The 25,668-nt window shown below is 40.8% G+C and overlaps 1 protein-coding gene across 1 annotated transcript; it reads left to right on the plus strand.

The window, feature by feature from the left end:
• Window positions 1-1,325: 1,325 nt before the first annotated feature.
• On the plus strand, window positions 1,326-20,282 carry FAM98A (family with sequence similarity 98 member A). The gene is made up of 9 exons (XM_054023790.1): window positions 1,326-1,400; window positions 1,633-1,738; window positions 4,633-4,781; window positions 6,970-7,104; window positions 8,715-8,899; window positions 11,906-11,986; window positions 12,822-12,938; window positions 16,984-17,151; window positions 18,342-20,282. The coding sequence occupies exons 2-9, from the start codon at window positions 1,686-1,688 to the stop codon at window positions 19,101-19,103; spliced, it is 1,650 nt and encodes a 549-aa protein (XP_053879765.1). The 5' UTR covers window positions 1,326-1,400; window positions 1,633-1,685; the 3' UTR covers window positions 19,104-20,282.
• Window positions 20,283-25,668: the final 5,386 nt, after the last annotated feature.

The following is a 25,668-nucleotide window of genomic DNA, read 5'->3' on the forward strand; positions in this document are numbered from 1 at the left end:
CCCAGCAGCCCCTCAGCAGAGACAGAGACTTTGATTGGCAGCAGGTCATCCCCTGGAAGGGTGGGCATGGGGAAGACCTTATTGGAAATCCTGGGAGGTGCCCCGCCCCCCCAGGTCTAAAGGCCCCTCCCCCAGCCCTGTGGGAGGGACCACTAGACTTATGAACCAACTGAAAGTGGGGGACAACTAATGAATAACAGGGTCAAGAGTGAAGGTCACAGGTTCAAAACTAGGGATGCAGAGGGGGACACTGAGCAGAGAACCCCAGACAGTGCCCACTGCTCCTCAAAGCTGTCCAGGGAGCCAGCGGATACCGCCCAGAGGAACTCTGCTCAGATGCATGAGACCAGGAAGGAGCGGAACTAGGCCCCACAGTCGCAGAGCACTCCCTCATCTAGCATCCTCCTCCTGGTGTTGAAGATGGCCAGGAGGAGGTTCACAACTTTGTGGGGACACGCACAGGGTGTGAGAATATAAACAGGTGTGGGGGAAAGTGCAGCCAGAACCTCAACAGGAGGCTCTGGAGGAACTGGACTAGGGGCTGCAACCTGACGCATTTGAGATAAGCGTGCGCCAGGTTCTCCCTCATATTGCAAAAGGGGCAGGCATCGGGGGAATGCGGAAAGCAGTGGACCATTCAGCTCAGGATTTTGCAGCAGCCTGACTCTGGGCTGGCCCATTAGAGGGGCTGCGGGTGCAGGCCCACAGGGCTGGACATTAGTCTTTTCTGGAGCAGCAGGACGCGGATAGGTGAGTGAGCACGAGGCAGTTGGCCTTGGCTGCTGCCGGACAGCCCAGCAGAGCATAGGAGCCCGCGCTGCAAGTGGAGCCACGCGCGTTCCTTCCAACCTGGGTTATTAAGGAATGCACGCTTAGCCATGACGAAACGCGCAGATTTGGAATCCAACGGCCGCTGAGCTCCACCTAGCGCTTTGCATGATGGGACTTGTAGTCCCAGCACAAGCACCCTCTGGCGCAGGCGACCGCGGCCGCTATCTGCTGAAGTTTGTCCCTTTTCCCGCGCCATATCCTTTCGTTTCTTTAATTTCACTGTCTCCAGACGGCCAGAACCCTCCACATTCCAACGTGGGTTCTACAGGAGGGGGTCCTTCGTCTCCAGGCTGCCAGACGCTGCCTGATAAAAATATTTTTCTTCCAGGGGCCATTTCTGCTATTAAAACAAAAAATCGGAAATTAAAAAAAAAATCACCGGTCACACTGAAAGAGAAACTGAGAGTAGCGGAGACGTTAAAAGAACACAAGGCGGTGATGTGAGTTAGGCACCGCTTAGGGCAGCTCCCGGTGCCGGGTGAGAGGTCAGGCCGGGGGCCTGCTCCCCTCCTCCCCCCCTCGCTCTGACATGCCAACCCGGCAGTCGGCTTGGTAGCTGCTTGCGCAGAGTGCGTCGGGGGAGCCCCGTGCGGCAGGGGAGGGGGCAGGCGCGGAGGAGGGTGGCGGGGAGCTGACAGGGGTGACCCCCGGCCTGGGCAGGAGCGATAGCGGGGGCGCGGCTGAGGAGCCCCTGGGCCCGGGGCTGCAGCTGAGCGGGGTGGGGTGGCCTCGCCCCGGGCCCGGGGCTGTAGCCGGGGAAGGGGCTGGCGCGCTGGTGACTGACTCTGCTTTGCTGTGCAGGTGCCAGCTTTGTCCCTCGCAAGGAAACAGGCCGGTGGGTGCCAGGGCAGAGGATGGAGTTCGAGCTCATGGAGAGCGACATCCTGGAGTCGTTGGAGGATCTAGGGTAGGTGGCCTTCCGCGGCATACACATGTGCGACCGGCTACCTCCTCTCGGCACACCCAGCCAGTGCTGCGCTCGGGCGGGGCGAGGTGGATCTGTATCTCGTGGGTGACTTGACAGTTTCTGTGAGGGGGATTGAGGCTGAAAACTCCTTGTGCTCGTGTTTCCATGTTAACTCCGGGTGGCCAATGTGACACTCGCCTATTGTTCCCTCTTCCATTGGCACATGTGAGGGGCTCCTCTAGTGGCAGAGGGAGAGGTGGGGTTTAGGGATTCAACTTCTTCAACGGAAAATCTTTGTTCTAGAAGAAACCCGACTTTACAGGTTCTGAAATGTCAGAGAAGCAGCCCGAAAAGATTTTTCTTTCTTTCTGCAGGAGAATTTTTCTGCTGTAGTACAGCATGTCTATTGTGTTCTCAGACTTAGTTGTTGGGGCTATGGTGTTCTGTCTGTCGATGGTACTTACTTGGATTCTATGAGTGCAGTATGGTCTACACTGGGAACTTACATTGTAATCACTACATCTCTCAGGGGTTTGAAAAATGGTCATGCGTGAGAGACATAGCTATACCGACCTAACCCCTGGTGTAAAATTCTTCCATCAATCTAGCTACCACCTCTAGGCCAGCTGGATTGCCTACGCAGATGGGAGAACCCCTCCCGTCTGCGTAAGTAGTGTCTACACTGAAACATTACAAGGAGCTGCCGCTGTGTTTTGAGTCATCACTTATCCTTGTAGCATCACTGAGTGGTGAGGGAGTACTATTATACCCATCTGTAAAATGGGGGAACTGAGGCCTAGATAGACTGAGGCCCAAGGTCAAACAGGAAGTCTGTGGCAGAGCAGGGACATGAACATTGGTTTCCCAAGTCCCAGGCTAGTGCCCTGACCAGTGGAGAATCCTTCCTTTCCAGTTGAATGTTTAACAAAGGATGCCTTACTACAAAGTATTCATTAGGCACTGAAGTTAAATAGATGTTGTTAAAAACAAATAAACCAAACAGCTTTAAAAAGTTAGGTCTCTGGTTAAAATTCCCTTCTGCTTTAAAAAAAGAAGAACAGGAGTACTTGTGGCACCTTAGAGACTAACAAATTTATTAGAGCATAAGCTTTCGTGGACTACAGCCCACTAAGGTGCCACAAGTACTCCTGTTCTTCTTTTTGCGGATACAGACTAACACGGCTGTTACTCTGAAACTTCTGCTTTAAGTTACTCAGCTTTCATTCCCTTGATTCTTGTGATGTCATCACTTAATTAGTTCTTTGATCAACATACGCTTTCATGCTAACAGGAGAGGGAGAAGCAGGAGTAAAACCTTCCCTTCAGAGAAGGGAGGAAAACAAATGTGTAGGCTCTATACATTATGAAGAAAACTAAAAGGACACAAGCCAATTTTTGTTTTTTCAGGTCATCTTTATAGCATGCTGGGCCAAATTCTTTATTCTGGGAGTACATTGATTTAACTTTCAATGTCAATAGGAGGTTACTCAGATGTAATGGAGGGCAGAATTTGGCCCAGTGTGGCTTTGTTGAGCCATCTGGACTAAACAAAAATGCTGTCAAACTGTGGATTACAAGAGGCTGCAGCAGGAGAAGTACTGCAACCAGAGCCAGGGATATTACTGGAGGGAAGAGGAGCAGAAATATGTGTGTTATGGAGCATGGAGAGGCAGAGATTAAAGTTTCAGTCAGCAATCCACAGATTGGATTGCTAGCTAAAGAGCTGCAGGAGTGGAGCCAGATTATGAGAGAGATGTTAGCTGGGATGGCATTTCTAGGGAAGGGGGGAATTGCTAGGAGAATCAGAGAGTGGGCCTTTCACTTGACAAACTACTTAGGCCGTAATCCTGCAAAGATTTACTCATGTGTGTAACTTTACACCCTGTGAGTAACAACCCAAATCTTTGCAGGATGAGAGCCCTCATATGCTGGTTGAGACATCTGTCATCTTTGACATCTATCAAGAGTTGACTGCACCAGTTGTCAAAGTGGACTCAGTCCTTTGAGGTTTTACTTCTTCAAGGTATCAGGGTAACTTCAATTGTTTTTGAGGTTTCTTTGATCCCTTTTCAGATGGGTATATTACATCAAAACAATCTAGCACCTTTTATATTTACCAGAGTACAAGCTGTAATCTGTGCCTTTACAAGGTTAGGGGAAATTGTTCTTCTTTTGTTGTCCAGAACGCTTACCTTCTGAAACCAGTAAATAACTAAAATGTGTTGCATTTAGAGTTGAATAAGATTCAGCTTTGACATAGTGTGTACAACTCCCATTGTAGAATTGTGCCTACTTATGCCAGGACTGAATTTGGCCCATAATTCTCCATACAGAGACAACTTTTCACCTTATTAATGTCCATTTTAAAGTTTTTATTCAACAGAAAATTATTCCTCCACTATTTATATAACATCTATATCCAGTGTTTCTAATTTGCATTGTCTGGCAACCCAGTAAAAATATGAAAGTAAATGACATTTCGGCAATAAAAAAAAAAGGGGGGGGGTGCAATAGAACAGTCAAGCACTAGTTACTCAACATATTATGAAGCAATAATTCCAGAGAGGTACTTTAGAATTGCAGAAAGAATAGATCAATAAACTAAGATCTATGATAGAAGTTGCACTCCATATTTTGGTAGCATTGCTCCAAATGAAAACATTTTGACTCCTGTCACATTTGTTTTACTCAAACATTTTTAATGTCCTGTTTCCCCATAGTTAAACTCGTGAATTTTTGTGACATTTACCTGTATTTTCAACACTTTAGATATAATGGTGATATTCCTTACATGTTCACATAGACGTTAAAATAAATAAATAAATAAAATCTATAGCAGAATTAGGTCATAATCTAGATGCTTAATAAGTTGTGCTTTTAATTTTGCTTGCCAGTTACAAAGGTCCATTGTTAGAAGATGGAGCGCTGACTCAAGCAGTCTCTGGTGGAGCCAGTTCCCCTGAATTTACAAAACTCTGTGCTTGGCTGGTGTCTGAGTTAAGGCTATACTGTAAACTAGAAGAAAATGTGCAAGCTACTAACAGTAAGTAACCACAGCCCCGAGAACAAAATTGTGCAGTTAATGCACTTTTATAGATGTGTGTTCTATAGATTTGGGCTGACAGTTGTTAAATCAATTGTACCATAGAGTACTGTCTGCATCCTATCAGTTTTTGGATGTTTTCCACCTCATTTTTCAAGCTGATCCAGTGTGCATCCAACAGAAACTGAATTTGTTGTTGGGATGAACTTTCTACTGAAGTTATTTTTTCCTTTAACTGATTTTCACAGAGATGAGTGTGTTCAGTTATTGAATCCTTTCTTATTTTTGGAGGAAACAAAGTTTTATTTATCAAAATTTCAAAATAACTTTTTTACAACTCTTTGAAGATCTGATGTATTAAATTATATTTAAAATTCTAGAGTGGATGCTCTAATAACTAAAAATTTGCCTCAATTTCCTATTTACTCTTGATTATCTTAAAGGGAAGACAAACAATGAATTATGAAATGCTCTGTGGGGGAGGACTTGGAAATCTAAAATTTTCCATCATTTTTTATCTTTAATGGGGAAAAACTAAATAAAACTTTCAAGAAAATGTTTAAAACAATTTTGTTAAGTTTTTAATAAGCTCTAATTCTGGCATTCTTCAGACTTACACTTTATGTATCAGAATCCATATTTTATCTTTAACGGGTATTTAACAGAATTCTGAGTATTTGTGGGATTGTATACACTTTTTAACCTATTTTTGTTACAAGTAACACCTAACCCTAATATTTTTCTTTAATTTTTCAGTTACAGACTTTTCTGTATTTTCCATTTGTTTACTTTATGCAGTAATTTTCTCTGGTACAATTAGTTTTCCCTTTTGTTAATGAAAGCATTTAACACTTCAACACACAGGACTTTTTTTTAAAAGGGAAATATAAAACCACACAGATTGGCAAATGGACTCTTAATGTAAAAAGAGAGTTTTAACTTGAAATCTACTCACTGTCTCTACATATCTTTTTTGTTTCTCAGTGTCCTGTCTCTTTCCGTTCTTTCCTGCTATTCCTTTTTTCAATATTTTCCCTCACTACTTCCTCTCTTTAGTGTGTTCTTTCCAATAATCCTCTTCTCCCTATATTTTATTCATTTTAGTGAGAATACATTACTAATAGAGGCAGTAAAAGATCTTGCATGTTATAAGGTTCCCACTTCAGGGGCTGAGTAAAAATAGAACTAACCTGGATCAATTTTAAACTTTTTTTTCTATTCACATTTTGTACTAGCTTTTCATCATCCAAGCTGAATCTATCTTAGGCCTGGTCTACATGGGGGGGGGTGGGGATCGATCTAAGTTACGCAACTTCAGCTATGTGAATAACGTAGCTGAAGTCGACGTACTTAGATCGACTTACCGTGGTGTCTTCATCGCGGTGAGTCAACTGCTGCCACTCCCCCGTTGACTCTGCCTGTGCATCTCGCCGAGCTGGAGTACAGGAGTCGACGGGAGAGCGCTTAGGGATCGATTTATCACGTCTAGACTAGACACGATAAATCGATCCCCACCAATCCATCCAGTAGTGAAGACATACCCTTGGTTTCACTCTAGTTCTTGGGCCCTAGCACAAGGAAACACATTTTTTGTCAATCTAAATGTTGCACCTAAGCTACTTGACTGTCCCTCCTACTAAGAAGAAGCAAGTAGGTGAGGGTCATAAATGTAAACTTAAAAGGGGTAGGCTTGTGGTACTCGTGACCTTTCTTATCCAGCAATTCCTAATTATTGACTAAGAGTACTTCAACTAGAATCATCTAAATCTAAGATGCCTATCGCTCTGATATTTAAGTGACACTAAGATTCCACAGATTCCAGATTGGGGTCTGTGGTATCATTACTTCCAACTTCTGTACTTTATATGGCTACTAAGTGAAAAATTCCTAGACTGGGAGAGAAAGCAAATGGAAGCATAATTCTGCAATCACTGAGGAACTACTTGTCCTCAAATCAGTCATGCTGAATCCCAAGCTTTGAAAACCCAGAGGACTTCTGTGGCTTTCACCCACAGCAATATTTTCATTTTGATACTCCTTTAGCATGAATAACTCTCTGCTGTAGCCACAATTTTTTTTTTAACCAAACCACCCTAGTCTCCAAAGTCCTATAGTTCCTAATTAATTTATATTCACAAAATCAGGAAACTAAATATTTGAACTGATTAAACAAGTTGCTTTTTTAAAGGTCCGAATGAAGCAGAAGAGTTCCAACTTGAAGTGAGTGGGCTACTGGGGGAAATGAACTGTCCATATGCATCACTAACATCAGGAGACGTGACAAAACGCCTTCTCAATCAGAAGAACTGCCTCCTGCTGCTCAGTAAGTTAAAGGGAACATTTTCATAGAGGCCTGCGAATGCAAAGATTCCCGCTCCTGTTCATTTTTATGATTCTGAGACAGAATGGTGGTGGTATTGTGTTATTTGTTTCCCATAAAAGCAGTGAATAATTTTTCGGTAATTCTTAAGAATTTCACTTACGTATTTTCTGTTACATTTCAAAAGGAGGCCAAAATCCAAACAAAAGAATTGAAGGCGTAGCATTAGACTGCCAAGTCTTAAAAATTTTTTACCAGCCACTTACTTTTCAGTATCTAGTAGAAAAGATTTGAGGGTGAGAGAGCACCTGTGAAGACCAGGGGCAATGACCTGGTGAAAAGCCTATTGCATTCCTCTCTACAAGATGCTGGGAAGAGGGAAGCATGTTGAGATTCCTGTCAGGGTAAAGACCTTGGACTTTGCTCAGAGGGTTCACTTTTTGTATTGGACTCTGACTGGTAGATCTGTCATCAGTTTGAATCCTCTATCATTGCCTTCTACCTGACTCTTGGGATGGAGTGCATGGGTGGTGGACGGTTAAGAACTTTCCCTCTTCCACACCCCTAAAACTCATCTCAAAGCCTGACTTTTGGGGAGAGGAGCCTGAGTTTTTCTGTGTCAGCCTCCTCCATAAATAGCCCCTGTATCTTTTTTTGCTGTTTGGAAGCAGCAGAGTAAAGTGACATTTTTGTTAATTTCTACGCATAGTGTCCCTATTGTATTTTGGAACAGAAGAACTCTAAATTACTGTTGAGATTTCTAAGTGAAATTAAAGAGAAAATGTACACCTCATTTTAATTCAAACTTTAAAAATTATGGGAATCACAAACTAAGGTTACATAATCAAATCTGACATTAAACATAATGCTGAATTCTTGTACATAAGCAGACACCTCACAAAATTTTGTTTGTGGGGTTATTGTTTTTGTTTTTATTTTTTGGGGGGGGGCGGAGGGGTGGTAAATCCCTGACTTGCAATATGATGCCATCCCCCTGCTGTCTTCATGTGAAAAGCTTTGCAGAGTTCTCTACAGTCAGCTTCAGCATCAGTTCCTGCTTTCTTTACAGTGTCTCCATTGCCCCCAAGAATAGCTCTGATTGTTTTAACTGTTTCCCAGTTTCTAGCTCCCCAGTTCCTTGGATGATTTCCAATCCTGGTTACCCTGCCAGTCTTTCATTTATACCTCTAGCCGTCCCACTTTTTGACCCAAGACTTTAGGGAGTCCTATCAACCTGGCTGTAAATCCAGCTTCTTCTTGCTTTTTTCCCATGTTCCCGATCAACACTGCTCACTCTGCAAAGGTCTTGCAGGGGAAGAGCCATGCTCTGTTAGACGTATAATAAAATCTACTGGAGTGGGATTTCTCAGCAGGACTGCCAGTTGCCACAGATGCCTCCAACTTAGAGCTTCCCCTTCTCAGTGGTCCCCTCAGGACCACATACTCCTACCCAGTGATTGTTATAAATATGAGCTTTCTTTGGATTCAAAAATTAAAGTCCGAAATCTTTCTAAAATGTTCTGTTTGCGCCTTTATCACTTGTAAGTACTTTAATTCTCAGTAATTTTAAAATTGGATGTATCTTACTCTGAAATCTAATTTTCTTACCCCAGCATACCTCATCTCAGAACTGGAAGCTGCCAGAATGCTATGTGTGAACGCCCCTCCAAAAAAAGCACAAGAAGGAGGTGGTAGCGAGGTCTTTCAGGAGCTAAAAGGCATTTGTATTGCATTAGGCATGTCCAAGCCTCCAGCCAACATAACTATGTTCCAGTTCTTCAGTGGAATCGAAAAAAAAGTAAGATCCAAAGGAACAAAAGTACAATATTAGAGTATTATTGCTTTCATTTAAATTAGCTCCATTGCCTTTTGTGAAACTTTTCTAGTATTGGGGGATTAATATGGTTTACAGAATGCGCTATGAGTCACAAAGAAATTGCATATATTAAAGGTGAACTGAAGGGCTTCTTCGTTGTTAAGACCTGAGGTCAGGGTTCTGTGTATCCTGCGCAAAGGCTGTGGCTATCTCATTATCATGAAGGGTTTCTGTATTCCTTATGCTGCTGTAGGTCTCTGAGTCATCACCTGTTGCTGGGGTTTCTCAGAACCACCTAACTTAGGTCTTGGCAGGTAAGTTAAGGAGAAACTTGTTTTTTATTACTACTTAGATATATAAACAACTTTTTAAAGGGGCCTATCATCTTGAAATCTAGTCAGTTAAAATTAGTATCAAGTGAACACCTACCCTAGAATCCCCTTGTCATTTCTTGTGACTTTAATTACCTTTTCCTTATTTTTTTTTTTTTTCAAAAGTGTGTTCTCACCCTGTTGCTCTTTGAAAGAGCAAAGGGAAAGCTGACTATCTGGGGGAAACAGTGAAACTGAATGTGTGGTCAAATACGCAAATTAAACTGGGAGGGGGGAAAAGGAAAATATTTTTTCTTTGTTATAGTACTAGGTTGTTTTTTTTTTTTTTTTTTTTAAAACAAAAATGTAACTTTCTTACATTATCTGTCCCGTAAAGTTTACATAATTACTAAGGTCTCAAAACCCCCTTTTAGAAGCCTTTTAGGAATTTCTACTTCAGCTGAGTCAAAGTTGCTAGAAATGACTCATTTGGAAGTCTTTAAAGAGAATTTGGCTTTCCAAACTTGTTTTCTGGCAATTGCCCTCATTTAGGAGGGGAAAGATAATGTGGACTCAGGAGATCACAGTTCTGTTCCTGGCTTTGTCATGGATTTGAGACTTCAGGAAAGGCAGGTTAAGATCTCTGTGCCTCCATTTCCCCATCTGTAAAATGGAGAAAATGCTTTATCTCACATGGATGAACTCATTAACATTGGCAAAGATTTCTTCTGATGGAAGGTGCTCTATAGATAATTCTTTGTATTTATATCTGTATGATCAGAATCTTTTATGTAAAAATGACATACTAAAGTTCATACTTTTTAAAAATTTCGTAATTAATTTCCCTTTCACTTTTTTGCTTGCTTCACAATAACGGCAACGCTAAGTCTATTAAGCTTAAAAGGGTACTGTTAAGACAGTTTAGGCCCCAAAGTGGTCTTGTAGTGAAAACAGACTGAAAGCCTAATGAGATGTTTCAGTGAATTTTTAAAAAACGTGAAGCAGAATCTTATTTTTCAGGGAATTTGCAGTGTTTGCAATCCAAACCTTGGTAGTATTTAGAAACCAAAATGTGAAGCTGATTAGATACTGACTGTAAACAAAAGTGAAATGTAGTGGTCAACTTTCATTGACAAAATCTGAATGAAAGCCAAAACTAAAATAACAGAAGTAGTGAAAATTTAGACTTGAATATACAGTGATAATAGTAACATATAGAGAAGGAACTTGCAGGTTTTCTTGTTTTTAATATGCAAAATTTAATCTGACACTGTAGCATCTGAAATAGAGCTGTATTTTCTCTTTTGTGCATTCCAAAGTCTCTACTGCTGGAAATCAAAGGTTACTGTAGCTGGCAATCTTGTTAATCATGCATACGACAAATATGCAGCTTGTTTAAATCAACCATTAGTTCTGCTGTTCTGGATGTATTGGGTTTTTTGAACTACTAAGCAAAACAGATAGGAATTGGCAATGTGTGTTGTAATAAATAGCACAGTCATAAAGAATGATTATGAAACAGACAGATACTTACAATTATAAACTCAGAAATCTTTCAGTTGACATTCAGTTTTCCAGAAACAACTTTGGAAGAACAATATTTTGTAAATCAGAAAGACATTTACATGCAATTCTGGTGGTTGTAAAGGGCATGTTCTGGCGGGGACAGAGATGGGTAGGAAAAGTTTCCTAAATTTTAAGAGAGGACAAGGGATGCATTTGCCAGTATATTGAAAAGGTGAAAACAACTTTCTTGAAATGGTTTGTACTTCATGAAATGTACAAATTACCATCTGGTAGGAAACCATAAGCAAAATGTAAAACTTAACAAGAAAAACAAAGAGTTTGGATAAAGTATTGCTTCTTTTATGACAGTGGCTTTACTTGGGGTGTGACTTGCAGAGTCACTGTTCACTTACAGTTCCCATTGATTTCAGTGGGAGCTGCAGGTATTCAGCACCTCTGGGAAACCAGGCCTTACATTTTGTAGGCCGCTGAAGAGAGCATTTGCATAAATTCAGAAACATGACTTGCAATAATGGAAAGAGGCAGTTTCTTTGTGACTCATTGACCCACTTTTCCTCCAATCCAAGTGTTTTATCCTGTTTCTATACCTGTGTTCTTAGTAGTTTTGAGATGGGAAAGATGATATAGTAGCTGCACACAAATCATTTGATCAGCCATATAATTTAAATGATCATGTTGAAGAATTTCTTTTTTATTACAAGAGGGGCCCTTTTTAGATCCTACTTCCATGAAGTCTTCATATAAAACATACTCTGGAATTGAGAAAGCTATGCAGTAATTATATATAGGATAGTTTCTGTGTTTAAAGGGAAATAGATCTTATCAATTGTATGATTTTCCATTTTAATCACAGATGTTTCCTATCTCTGAGGTCATAATGGAGTCTGATCTTTGTATGTATTTTCTCTACCTTTTATCTAAGATTACTATGTTACTTGTAACAATAAGAGTTAAGAATTTTCAGAAACAAATGTGATTGAGATGTGATTGGATCTTTATATAGCACAATGTATTTTGGACAGTCCTCTATCGAAACAAAGGGCCCCCCTTTGCTTCCTATATAATGCCCAGTCCTTCCCTCCCTAAATCTGATTTTTGAAAAGCAGTGTTTATGGCCACTGTAGCATATTCACAATATATTTTATTACAGCTAAAAGAAACCTTAGCAAAGGTTCCACCTGGCCATGTTGGAAAACCTTTACTGAAGAAACCATTGGGACCGGCTCATTGGGTAAGAGACTTTTTGTCTCCTGTGTCTGGTAGAATTACCAAACACTTTGTGGGTTTTTTTGTTTGTTTGTTTTTTAAATCGGTTATCTTGAGTACAGACTCCTGGCAAAACATAGACAAGAATTCCCTTTAGCGCTGAATGTCTGCGTTTTTGCCCCAGCAGGGACCATTGCTTGCCACCCTGAGAAGCCATAGTGTTTCCAGTGGTATCTTGTCTTTTTTTTCTGATATGAATCATAAAGGAATGTCTTGTTGCTGCATGAGGCTGCCTTGTCTCTGCTGCATCCTAGGCTCTAATCAAGATCCTTATACAGTATTTCAAACAATTATCTAAGTACTGTTTTTTATTCTTAGGGCCACATCTCTTGTCTTAAAGACACTTACTTTAGTTTTGAGGAGCTGGGGACTTCAGACTCCCTAGCAGTTGAGGGTAGAAATCATTGCATTTCTTTGAGTTTATACCTTGTTCATATTTTTCTCCTCCTTACTTGTTTGCTCTGGAAAATACTGGAGGAAGCAAACCAGCAGCTTGAAAAAAGTGCGGAGTTTCATACCTTATGAACAACATTGAACACTGTGCCGATAGGAGACTGTACTTGGGCTGCCATGAAGAAGGTAGAGCTTTCATGGCCATCAGGGAAGCAGTGTTAGCAGCTGGGGCTTGCATTTGGGGCCCAATTCCATGACTGGAGAATGTTTAATAGGTAGATAATTGTGTGCTATAGTCAAATCTGTGTTTAATATCTGAATCCGTTTATACCATTGAGTCTATCATTTATTGTTGCAATTAGAAAATAATCTAGTGTGTGTGTCACACTCATGAATCTTCATTTCAGGAAAAAATTGAAGCAATTAACCAAGCCATAGCCAATGAATATGAAGTTCGGAGAAAACTGTTAGTGAAACGTTTGGATGTAACTGTGCAGTCGTTTGGCTGGTCAGATAGAGCTAAGGTACAAATTGCTTTCTATAAACATGCTGAACATGCAGATCACTTATGCTTTATATAAAATATCTTTTGAGAATGACTTTCCTTGCACTTAATGGAAAACATCCCCTGGTGTAATATTTTTGGTTTATGGGTTTCTGAAGAAGTTTACTACAGAGTAAGTGGACTACAAAATTCTGTTTAAAACTGATGATTGTTATATGATTTAGTAACTACACATGTGCATATAACGATGTATAGAGAGCAAAAAATAAAGTTAAATGGATACATACAAGGAAAAATACCAGAGGTAAGAGGGGATTACTAATGTGACAGTGAATGAAAAGTCTAACAATCTGCCATTAGAACCAAGGAAACCAAGATTAGAATCTCTTCTTTGCATTGTTTCTGAAGAATCATGTTAGTGAATCCTCCTTCTGACCACCTCTTTACTTAGTACCAAAGTCTGTGCTGTCCGCTAAAGCGCTGACTTTTCCCCAAAATCAAGCTGCATCTGCAAGCCCAGATCCCTAGATACATTATTGTTATGTAAGGCTGTCTTGAATGGTTTCCATGCACTGCAATTTGCTCTGTCATCCTGGCTGTTAGGTAATATTTTGGTATGTATTTATGTTCTTGAATTGTACCATGGAGTGTGATGTGACTTCAACCCCTTCTCAAGTTAGTTTAGAAACCAGAATGATCATACCCAATTAACTACCTGATCTCCCCTATGACAAAATTCCAAATATATTGATAGCAAAAATTGGGAACTATTATTTTAAACATAGCATGACAAGCATTATAAATTTGGCTTCTAAAATTATCACTATTGTCTAAACAAGGTCCATAATAGTGCAGTTAGTTGGCACTACCACATAAATTAGGTAGCCATCAGGGTAGGTGAGTTTCCTAGCCAGATGATGTAGTCTCACATGTCCAATGTCTTTTGACTAAATAAGTTACTTAAAAATCAACAGCTTAAAAATAAATTGTTCTGTATTTATCTTCTCTCTGGCTTGGGATCCTCTACCATCACACAGACAGGGCTATAGGTGTCACACAAGTGATGGAAGGGGGTGGGGGATACGTCAGGTTTCATTGACAAACTTGGAAGAGCTGTTTAATACTTTGAGTGTTTCAACAGAAGCTGAAAGTGAGCATTGAGTTTTGGACTGTGTTAAAAACACCTGGGGACTTGTGGCTGTGTTATGGTTTTGCAAAACCTGCCTTTTTTTTTTTTTTTTCCCCTCCCAAAAGAAGTGTCTTGCAGGGGTCCAAGGTTTGATCAGCTGTTCAAATTTAGTTCAGGAAAAGCACAGTGTTCTTCACTGTATTTTCAGTAGGAATTTATTGAAAGAGCTGTTATGAACACAACAAGGGAGGACTAAGGACAATGTCTCGGCTGGGGAAATAGCTTGAACTGTGTGTGAGATTGCAATTAAACTACATAGGGAAAACTGTGTGCGCAATATTTAAGCACTGGCAATATGTTATATTTAAAATTTATTTTCCTAGCAAATTTCAAAGATATGGTATTCATTTTAAAATATGAACTTTTAAAAACTCCATTTTATAATTTTATTAAGAAGCAAAGAATGCAGTAGTGGTAACTAATTGCTTAGTAGTACAGATAAAAACTGTAAATAGATTTCACATTTGATGACAAATGACCTTGTTTTCTTAGCTGACTTATATTATGTCTTATGTATTTGAGATTTTTAAGGTTAAAGAAATAATTAGTGCAAGAATACTAAAATATTATGGCTGCTCTGTATATTGAATGTGTATTCACCTCAAGGTTAGCTTCATATAAGATTACAGGTGTTTGGATTGTAGGTCAAAAATGGAAAAACATTATACTGTACTCCTGTTCTTTTTCCCAAGCTATTCTGTTCTTTGTCTTTGCTTAGTGTCAGGTAATAAAGTAAGGGTGTCATTCAGTTTTGCTATCTTTATGGTAAACATTTTACCTTTAGTTGCTAATGTAAAAGTGTAAAGTTGTTTGGTTTTCAAAAAGAATATTTTACAGTGCTTTGTTTGTCCCTGAGTAACCACTTTGATCTACTCACTACAGCTCTTATCATTCCTGTTTCCTGCCTTGAAGGGGAGCTAGAGATGGGAAAACTAAAATTTGTTAAGTCACCCTGAAGATGTTAAAATATCAGGAGTTCAGCGGGGAGAATAGAGTCTCCCATCCACTTGCCCTCACCCAATGTTGTCCTCCCCAGACGATTTACTGTTCAGTTACACCCCGTTATTTCTTTGCTCCACACCTTTGTTATTCCCTCACTGTCCTTTATCCCCAATTGTATCTCTGATCCTATTCAATTTGGGTTCAGTCTTGATGATATGCTAGTCAAAGCTAGATGCAGCTAACTTGTGGTTGTATTGAGCATGTTACTTGGTGGGATAGGGGACCTTGCCATTGATACATTTGGGCAGGAGGTCAAGAGAGCAAACTGTTAATGACAGAAGGCAATAGAGGAGGATGCGAATGGGAAAGTAATAAACTGCTATTTTCTCCCAACTGAACTTCTGACTGTTCATCTTCAGAGTGACTTACCTTTATTTGCCTGTAATCTCTCTCCTTTAAGTAGTTTTTTTAACTTTCATTACCTTGGTCAATTGTAGCTCCCCTCAAACACAGGAAACAGGAACCGCTGATGGCAGCGGAAGCAACATGTGAACCAGAGTGGCTTCTTAGGAAAAAAAAAATGAGGTAAAATATTCCTCTTTTAACTAAACGTTTAAAAAAAGAAAGTTACAGCCTGGAAGATTGGCATTGCAAGTTATAGGGAAAGCATTTTTCAAACAGATTCTGCAACTCTGCAAAATGTCCAGGTAAACTTACCAGCCCATGCACATCTACTTACCTGTGGACTATCATAATTGATAAAAACATGAATATTTTACTAGCCTATCAAACAATTTACTCACACCAAGCAAGAAGAAATGTGAAAGGTTGTATCATATGTAGTAACCACCCACCCTTTCAAATGACACACTGACACACTATTTAATTAGAACTATGTAAGGAAACTGGACAGTTATGAATTTCAGTAGATGACATGAGGATGGTGCCCAGAAGAGGTTTTTTGACCATTCAAAGGATCCATCATCAACTCACTGGTCTACTCGCTCTTTCGTTCCTGCCCTCTTTGGAATATACAGAGTTTGTTACCCAGGGGAATTATATCTAGTAGAGAACAGGAAACAGGATTATAGCAGCAGTTGGGAAGAGTTAAATAGGTTCTTATTATTTAGTATAACAGGTGACATATTTAAGAAATTGGCATATGCAAAGCAGTAAATAGCTTTGGCTACTTAAATAACGGTTAAAACTGAGATGTTAAACACAATAGCCACATATTATCCCAGTGTAATTAAATCTGATTATGGTTCAGCAAACCATAACAGATCATCCCTAAAATAAATGAACTCTTTCCTTTTTATGACCTCCTACACATTGGTATTATGTAATTAAGTGCTTTACAGGCAAATGAGACATCATCTCTGCGTCAGAGATCTTACAGTGTAGGGACATTTATGGCTAGCATAAAACTGACTTGGATGTTTTTTTAAACATCGACTGTTTAGGAATTGTGTGTGTGCGCAAAAGGAAAAGGAGATGTATACTATCCGAATCAATAACTTTCATTGGCATTGTGAGGGTATTAATTAGCTGAAATTCTTTTTCTAACATAGGTAACTGATAATACTGACTGCCTACTCAAGACAAATACATAAATGCTGCGTAACAAAATATCTTTCTCACTTATAACAATTTTCAGCTGTAACAAGAAAATGTGTGCAAAGTAACATTTTGGCAATCAGGTTAGAATTATCCTCTTGTGACTAGAGTGAAAAAATAGCTCACACAGTCCTTGTTACAGGAATCCTTAAATTCAAATAAATGGTTCTGAACAATTTTGATATTCCTCTTGTATTTTAATAACACAAATTTATTTTTATTTAGTTTGTTTATTGATCTGGATCTTTTGGCGAGACACTGTCACATACTGATTCCTATAGCTAATTGAATCATTTGTTTTTCTTTCCTCCAACAGAGTCAAACAGAGAAACTGGCTAAAGTCTACCAACCCAAACGTGCCCTCTTAACTACCAAGTGCACTATTTCCATTGCTCACCTTTTGGCAGCTCGGCAAGATTTGTCCAAGATTATGAGGACAAGCAGTGGGTCTATCAGAGAAAAGACTGTGTGTGCCATTAATAAGGTATGTCGTCAGTGACTGCTCTGAGATGGCAAATGAAATGACAGTGTTCACAGCCTGGTACGAAGTTACATTTTAAATTTTTAAAAAAGATTTTTGTCCCATTGAAAGAGTGAGTGTGTTAAACACAATAATAATCTGTATTTTTCGTCAAAGTAAATGTAAACTGGAAAATATGTGATGAGAAATTTATCTTCTTGCTGCTGATCCTTATGCACCAAAGCAAAGTGCGTGGTGTACTTTGAATTAATTTGTAATTTTAGGAATTGTAACTTCTAATATTTAGGGTCAAAGTTTGTCACACACACTGAATAATATCATACTCCACAAGCACCCCCTTTGCTTTCAGTGGGACTCATCCTGGTATGTGATCCTATTCTGTGTCAGTAAGGGGTTCATAATATCTCCCTTAACCTCAATGTTACAGTTGCACTTCATAGTCAACCCACACAGGGAGCGAGAAAGCCCTGAGGAAGCTACTTGTATATTTGTGGTGTTATCATTTCACTATCAGGGTTGCAGGTGTTGATATTGCTCTGATGTCATTAACATCACATCTAGAATAAAGTGAATGCAATCATTTAATTGCATGGATTTTAATTAGATGGGAATAAATCTGTTTGCAAAATCAGTGTTTTGCTATTTAGAGTCTCGTATGAGTTCTGATTAGATTAAATTTATATAGTTAAGGTGCATATTTTTTTTTAAGAGCAAGTGTTGCCGTGGAAAGAATATTGCATAAATTAAGGAATTACACATGCTCCTCCAAATCCTTTTTTCCCCCTGAGAATTCAGGCTAATCAGCCTGACTTGTACCCTGAACTTGAGTCTTATATGCATTACATTATAGTGGATCTGTTCTTCGAAAGTTAACATGAAATGTCACCCACAAAGAACTAAAGAAAGTTTCTGTATTTCAGTAGCACTCAGTGACTGCAGTCAGGATTGGGTTTTGTTGTACTGAACTGTGTACAAGCAGTCCCTACCCCAAAAAACTTGTATCTTGTGCCTATTTAGACAACAGCAAGGAGGTATAGAAGCCAAAAGGAAAGAAGTGGGCAGACAGGGATGATAGTAATAGGAACCAGGTTGCATATACTATTCACTAGGAACATAAGATTTGCCATACTGGATTAGACTGGTGATTGCATGATATTAGAACTCCTTAAACAATCTTTTTCTTACCTTTACAGGTATTAATGGGCAGAGTACCTGACAGAGGGGGCAGACCAAATGAAATCGAGCCTCCACCTCCTGAGATGCCACCATGGCAGAAAAGACAAGATGGTCCTCCACAGCAAAGTGGAGGCAGAGGAGGAAGAGGTGGCTATGAATCATCATATGGAGGAAGAGGTGGTTATGAACAAGGGGGTCATGACAGAGGAGGCCGAGGAGGTTATGATTCATCATATGGAGGACGAGGAGGTCATGAACAAGGGGGTCATGAACGAGGAGGTCGAGGAGGAGGACGGGGTGGTTATGACCATGGAAACAGAGGGGGAGGAAGAGGAAACAAGCACCAAGGAGGCTGGACAGATGGCGGAGGAGGAGGCTATCAGGACAGCAATTACAGAGATAGCAACTACAGAGATGCAGGTTTTCAAACAGGTGGTTACCATGGTGGTGGTGGTGGCTACCAAGGAGGCGGCTATGGAGGCTATCAATCTTCTTCATACACAGGAAGTGGATACCAGGGTGGTGGCGGCAGCAGCGGCGGTTACCAGCAAGACAACAGATACCAAGACGGTGGCCACCATGGTGATCGAGGTGGTGGGCGCGGAGGAGGGAGAGGTGGCCGTGGAGGCCGCGGTGGCCGTGGAGGCCCAGGAGGAGGCTGGGGAGGCAGAGGTGGACAGAACTTTAATCAAGGTGGGCAGTTTGAGCAGCACTTCCAGCATGGAGGCTATCAGTATAATCAGTCTGGATTTGGACAAGGAAGACACTTTACTAGCTGAGGCTACTAAATCTTACACTTCAGCAGAGCTCAAGTAATAGAGGCCTGATCTAATGCTTCTTGAATTAGTACAAGACCATATGTGGCAGGCCAAGGTCTGTCTGGGTGAGAGGTCTTGCTTCAAGCAAGCTGTAGGTTCCCATACAACTCTGATTTTTTGTTATTATTCGACTGAAATAAATAAATTGCCACTCTTCACTGGGATTAACCAAACCTTAAACCAATAGTTTAGCTTTTTAGATGGAATCCCTTTGATCAAATCATTTCATTCTGAAATTATTACCCTCCTGTGTGTGCCTTCCATTCTGGGGGTATATATAGTGATGGTAGCAATGCCTTTCTGGTCAGACACACAGACACACAGACCCCGAAAATTAATTAAATTATCTTTTACATGTTCTGCATTTCTCTTTTTAAATATTCTTTAGGTGTATATGTTCCAAACACAGTTTTGAGTATTGCTTTTTACTGCCCTGTCACCTTAATCAAGAAAAGGTTTCTCACTCATGCTCTCACATACCTGCTTTCAAACTGCTTTCTAACTCATAGGTCTGTTTTACCTATTATATGAGCTCTACTGCAGATACCACATTCAGTAGCCTTATCTTCCACTAATTGAAAATTGTATCTCCTGCTCAACTCTGGAGATCTCACCTGCGGCCAGAATCTGCAAAGATCATTTTAAAACCAAGCTAAGTTGTGAACCGATAGTGTATGTAGGGCTGTAGTTAAGTATAGCAATTCAAACTGACCTGCATCCATCCAAAACAAGTTGCTCCTCTTACAAACCTAATTTTTACTTGAAATCAGCTAGAAGGAACAGCAAACTGAAATTTGTTTTATGCACGAGTTATTACCACTGGCTCAGCAAATTCAGGGCAATTTGTTTTGGGGGTTGTCCTTTTTTTTTTTTTTTTTTTTTTTTATTTTATTTTATTTTTTGAAGAAATGCACTACGGCCTGGAAAGACTAATTCCTGCCCGGAGGAAGCCCTTTTACTATTGCTGCAGAAAATGAAGCCTGGCTGAGTTTGATGTCTTGACATTTTTTTCCTTTACTGAAAGCCACATAATGCTTCTTGCTGGGATTTTGTGTACATAAACATTGTCAAGCTGTGAAAGAAAATGGCTGAAGGTGTGCTGTTGTATAAAAGGTGAGCAATAAAAGTATCTGTATGTTCTCCAGTTTGTTTGGTTTTCTTTAAATCATGGTAAGGTCTAAAAGAATTGTGCAGTAGCAGGAAATTTATAGAGGGTCCTGGCCAGGTATTTTAAGCATGGGATGGTATGAATTCTGCATCTCTTGACACTTTCAAACCAAGACTGACAGGATGCCTTTCTGGAAGACATGCTTTAGTCAGACACAAGTTATTGGACTTAATATGGGGGTAACTGGCTGAAATTCTATAGCCTGTGTTATATGGGAGCTCACACTAGATTAACCTATGAATAAATGTGCTCATTTTATTTTACATCATTGTTACCTATTGTTGATCACAAGTTATAGCACCTGAATGTAGCAATTCACCGCATAATACTATTTGTCCAGCTATATTCTATTAATAGTCACTCACTACACTAATCAGAAGACAGCCAGAAGAAATTCAAATTATTCTCTGGCCACTAGGTGTTGCTATTGATACACAAGTGAAGGTCACTTCAGAAGCACCAATAAAAATATATAGGAATCTAGGTCAATGTCCATTCTGTTCTCATTTAATCTATGGTCTATGTACAAACAGCTTGATGGAGGAAAATGCTTATTAGAGTAGAGAGGAGCTTGCACAAGCCCTTTTTTGTGAGCCTAGTAATGGATTTGTCATAGTGTGAGCTTGGTGCTGTTAAATGAATTATGAACTTTCAGTTACAACTGAGCACTTTCATTTCACAAATGTACAGATGGCTTCCAGAGCCAGGCAGTTTGGAGTCTCTAGTTGATGCATTTGTTTTCTGATGGACTATAGTTCTTCGCCTATAGTTAAAGTTAAATTTTCTGCTGTCAAGTTAAATTTATTTCAAACTTTTCCTTCCCTGCCCCCAATGATTCTCAGGAGGGTCTGGATAGTTTTGGATTAGCAAAAGGGTGTTGAGCCTTTCACCTCTAAGGTCACTGGTACAGATTTGGTTCAAGTTGGTGGTCGCTACTATTCATTGCTATCTGCACTTCACTCTGTAAAATGGGTTGCTGGTCTCAACCTCCCCATTTGCAATTTGTTCCTATTTGCTAGCTGCCAAAGACGGAAGGTGCAAGCTGGGTTTGTTCACAGTAGCCTTTTTTCCTCTTTGCTCTAGCAAGAGATTACTTACTCACCCTGCTGATGGGTTAAGTAACAGGTAAGTAGGTGAATAGAATACCATATTTTTAGTAGTTGTCTAGTAGCCATGGAGCTCTCAAAGCAAAGAACTGTAAACAGATTGGTTCTCCCATGGCAAGGGCTGCTTATTCCTTTTCAGGAACATGGTTTTCACTAAGAACAGATATTTACTAACTTCTAAACTTGATATGCCCACCTACAATGTAATTTAGCTTCACTTTCCCACTGGGACCTTCAGCTTCATGAACTTGTGAGTTCAGGCTGGAATGACATAATCAAACAAATGGCACTTGTGCTGAATAATAATATGGAAGCTTAACCTTTTTCATAGCTTTAATATTTCTGGTTTCCAAAACTTATTTTCTATCAAACAGATGGTGAGGAGAGTCATGTTTGTAGGGTGTGTAAAAGGGTGTGTGAGTCTCTAATCCCCTTCTAGAGAGAGAGAGAGGTGAGTGAGAGACTCTTGGCTGTTCCCTCGCAGGGCAGCCTGGGCAGGGAAGAGAAGATAAAGAATTTCCCACATTACTCCTCCTCAAGCAGTAGGAGGGCAGAGAGAAGAGCAGAGGATCTTGAGGGAGAGCTGTGTCAAGGGAGTAACAGGGCCTCTGCTAAGGGAGGGCAGGCAGCAGAAATTGTGTGTGTGATGGGGAGGAATCAGAATTAAATGGTGCTTAGGGGACAAGAGGAAGTGGAGGAAGGAAACCTTCCACTCCCTCTGACCTAAAGTGGACTCTTCCCTAACCACCACTCCTCCTCATACCTGCCCAATTGTTTTCCTCTCCCACTTTACAGAATGAAGGAGGATAAGCTTGATGGGGACAAGAGTGCCCTCTTGTGATGGGGGTGGAGCCAAGAATCCTAGCAACACTCATCCAATTCTTATGTATATAAGTAGGAGTACATGCTGAAGGTGTAGCTAGTTTCCCGAGGTGTGGGTGGGGGCCCCCAATCATATGGGGAGTAGTGTTGCTATATGGGATCCACTGATGGGTAGGAGCTAATATCTACTTTGTCATTTGGTCCCCTACCTGCCCCAGGTGAAGAGCTAGAAGCCTGGATGCCTTTAGCAAGTACTCTGTTTCCCATAGATGTAGTACCTTCTTGTGGTCAGAAGTTGTTGGCAGGACTGCATGTTATATATTGGCAGTAAAAGACTGCTGTGTTTCACTGGTTTAGATTTTGATTCTATCAATGATATTTAATTGCACTTTAAAGGGGCAAGAGTGTTTGAAGTAGTTCAGGTCTCCAAGTGTAGAATCATAGAATATCAGGGTCCTCAGGAGGTCATCTAGTCCAATCCCCTGCTCAAAGCAGGACCAATCCCCAGACAGTTTTTTGCCCTTGACCCCTAAATGGCCCCCTCAAGTTTTGAACTCACAACCCTGGGTTTAGCAGGCCAATGCTCAAACCACTGAGCTATCCCTCCCCCCCCAGTAATGCAGCCTGTGCCTTCCACCTTACAGGTTTGTCTCATCTTACGCTGGGGTTACATTCCGTGGTCAGCACGTAAAGTGAAAACCGTGTATAGTCAAAATGACCCTTGATCCCTTAAATCACCCATAAAGTACAATTTTGTGTATACAACTGCACAGTATATGCATTGTATACAGCAATGTACAGTATATAATAAAAACTACATATGCAAAATATAATGTTACAGTATTTTTGATATAACAGAGACAGAAGACTGAAAGAATAAAAAATGAAAACAGTGCAGTGCAGTACTGTAAATCTGAACAGTCACCAGTCATCCTGGATATTCTTGCTAGTCTTGTACTGTACACACTCCAATGATTAGTTTTCCTCTTCCCCTCACAACAGTATTATTGAGTCGTCAGGGCTTGATGTCGATCCAGGAGACGATGGGCTGGGCTCGGGTGATGGAGAGCGAGTCGTAGACGAAGTGGTTGGCTCTGGTTCAGCTCGAGAAGTTGATTGTGTAGGCTCTGCTGCTGCTGGTTGTTTTTCTTTAAAAACATGGCGATTGGCAACTGTCGCTATTGTCTCTTGAGCTCCTCAAACATTTCTTGGTACGGTCTCAAATCATCCGTAATACTACATGTGATTTTGAAGCTTCGTTCCATAGAAGGATCATATTCAGAAATTAAATCATTCAAGTGTTTCGCTGCTTGGAACACTTCAGAAAATTTATGAAGATTCCAAGTTGCTGGCTCTTCCTGTTTGTCATCATCTTCGTCTTCTGTAGACGATTTTATCAGTTCCTCTAACTCGTCGTTGGTCAATGTTTCTCTATGGCCCTCAATTAATTCCTCAATTTCTTCCTCGATGATGTCGATGAAGCCATCACCACCCACTTGCCTGGCCACCTGAACAATGAGTTGTACTTATTGTCAATGGTTGGGAAACCCTTAAAATCATTCAGAGAGTCTTCCCATAGGTTTTGCCAACATGCATTGACTGTTTCAGGCTTGATTGCATCCATTGCCTGTTTAATATAAGTGATGCAATCAGCAATGTTGAAGGACTTCCAACACTCCATCACATTAACATTGGTATCAGCATCCATAGCGGTAAGGATCCGTGAGAATGTAAGCCTCGTGTACGTGGCCTTGACACAGCTAATGATGCCTTGGTTGAGAGGTTGGAGGATGGTGGTGTGGTATTGGGGGGAGAAAGACGACTTCAACGTCGTTATGCGCAAACCGGAGTGCCGCAGGGTGGCCAGGAACATTGTCTATGATCAGCAACACTTTAAAGTCAAGTCCCTTCTCTTCAAGGTACTGCTTGATCTCCAGAATGAAACACTTGTGGAACTAATCCAGAAATAATGCTGCCGTTACCCAAGCCTTTTTATTTGATTGCCAGAACACAGGCAGGAGATTTTTGTTCTTGCCTTTTAGGGCACGGGGATTTGCAGCCCTGTAGAGCAAGCCCGACTTTATTAAATGACCAGCTGCATTGCCACAAAGCAACACAGTCACACGGTCTTTAGCTGCTTTGAAGCCAGGGGCTTGTCTTTCTGATTTCGAAATCTAAGTGCGGATGGGCACTTTTTTTCAGAAGAGCCCAGTCTCATCAGCATTAAAAACTTGTTCCGGAAGATAGCCCCTTTCCTCTATGATTTTCTTTAATTGTTCGGGGTAAGCTTTTGCTGCCTCCTCATTGGCAGATGCAGTAGTCTGCACGTTTTTGAGGTTGAAGCGGTTCCTAAAACTGTTAAGCCAACCTAGGCTGGCTTTGAATTCCTTCTTATCAGAAGGCTGTCCCTCTTCGGCGGGAAGTTTGAACAGCGCATAGATGCACACATTTATGGTTCATGTCTTCCAGCCATAAGTTTAATGCCTTTTCAGTCTTGTCTTATCATGCACTTGGCTCGTCACCTTAGCAGGTACTGGAGCACTTGATGCCACGGCTTGGCAAATTTCTGTCTCTCGAATCTTGATGGCACGGATGCTAGATTTGTTGCAGCCGTATTTACGCGCCACATTGGCGATGGGCATACCGTCTCTCAATAAGTCCAATGCAGCCAGTTTTTCCTCCAGCGTTGGAACACATCGCTGTTTCTTCGGTTGAGCACCAGATGAAGTAGGTGCCTTGAATTTAGGAGCCATGTTATACAGTATGAAAAATACGTACTGTCTCTTTAAACAGTACAGGCACAGTAGAATCTCACTATGCGCGGCAAGATGCACACAGTATGAGAGGCACAGTGGCACTGAGTACTGTAGTGGGAACAGCAGATTCGCTTTTCCCATCTCACACTCACTCCTGGGCAGACACACTATTTAAACTTTTTTTTTTTTTTTTTTTTTTTTTTTTTTGCCAATCCTCCAGGGTTATTATAGGGGAGAATCATATCACAGGCCTAAAGACATGCTGTTGCTGTCAAGTCCCGTTTCTCTCCTCCCCCCAAAAATATTTTAGTGGGAACAGCAGACTCGCATCTCACGCTGGTGGAATCGCTCGCACTTTTTTTCCCCCCGACCGCGCAAAGCTGAAATCGCGCATGTTAAATGCGCGTAAGATGCGACAGCATCTACAAGCTATGGTAACTACAGGTCTGATGGTCAAGACTATATAAACTAAACAGCATGGTTTACTTTTCCAACAAGAAGAAAAACACTTTCCTTCTAACATTTGCTATGTTTTTCCTTAATGCTCCATTATTTCCTCTGTCATGTCGCAGCTCCTTGGTTTTTCAGGAAAGCAAATATGTTGCATGCTCTAAATCAGCAGTTTTCAAACTTTTTTGAGCTGAGCTATTCCCCTCCACCCCAACTTAGACTAA

This window comes from Malaclemys terrapin, chromosome 3 (genome assembly GCF_027887155.1).
Source record: "Malaclemys terrapin pileata isolate rMalTer1 chromosome 3, rMalTer1.hap1, whole genome shotgun sequence".
Lineage (NCBI taxonomy): Eukaryota > Metazoa > Chordata > Testudines > Emydidae > Malaclemys > Malaclemys terrapin.

Excerpts from the sequence above, each read along its gene's own strand:
- FAM98A (XM_054023790.1), top strand. The coding sequence starts at position 1,686 with ATGGAGTTCGAGCTCATGGAGAGCGACATCCTGGAGTCGTTGGAGGAT. Across the intron at positions 7,105-8,714 it reads GAACTGCCTCCTGCTGCTCA|CATACCTCATCTCAGAACTG; the intron begins GTAAGTTAAAGG and ends TTCTTACCCCAG. Across the intron at positions 12,939-16,983 it reads GCTGGTCAGATAGAGCTAAG|AGTCAAACAGAGAAACTGGC; the intron begins GTACAAATTGCT and ends TTCCTCCAACAG.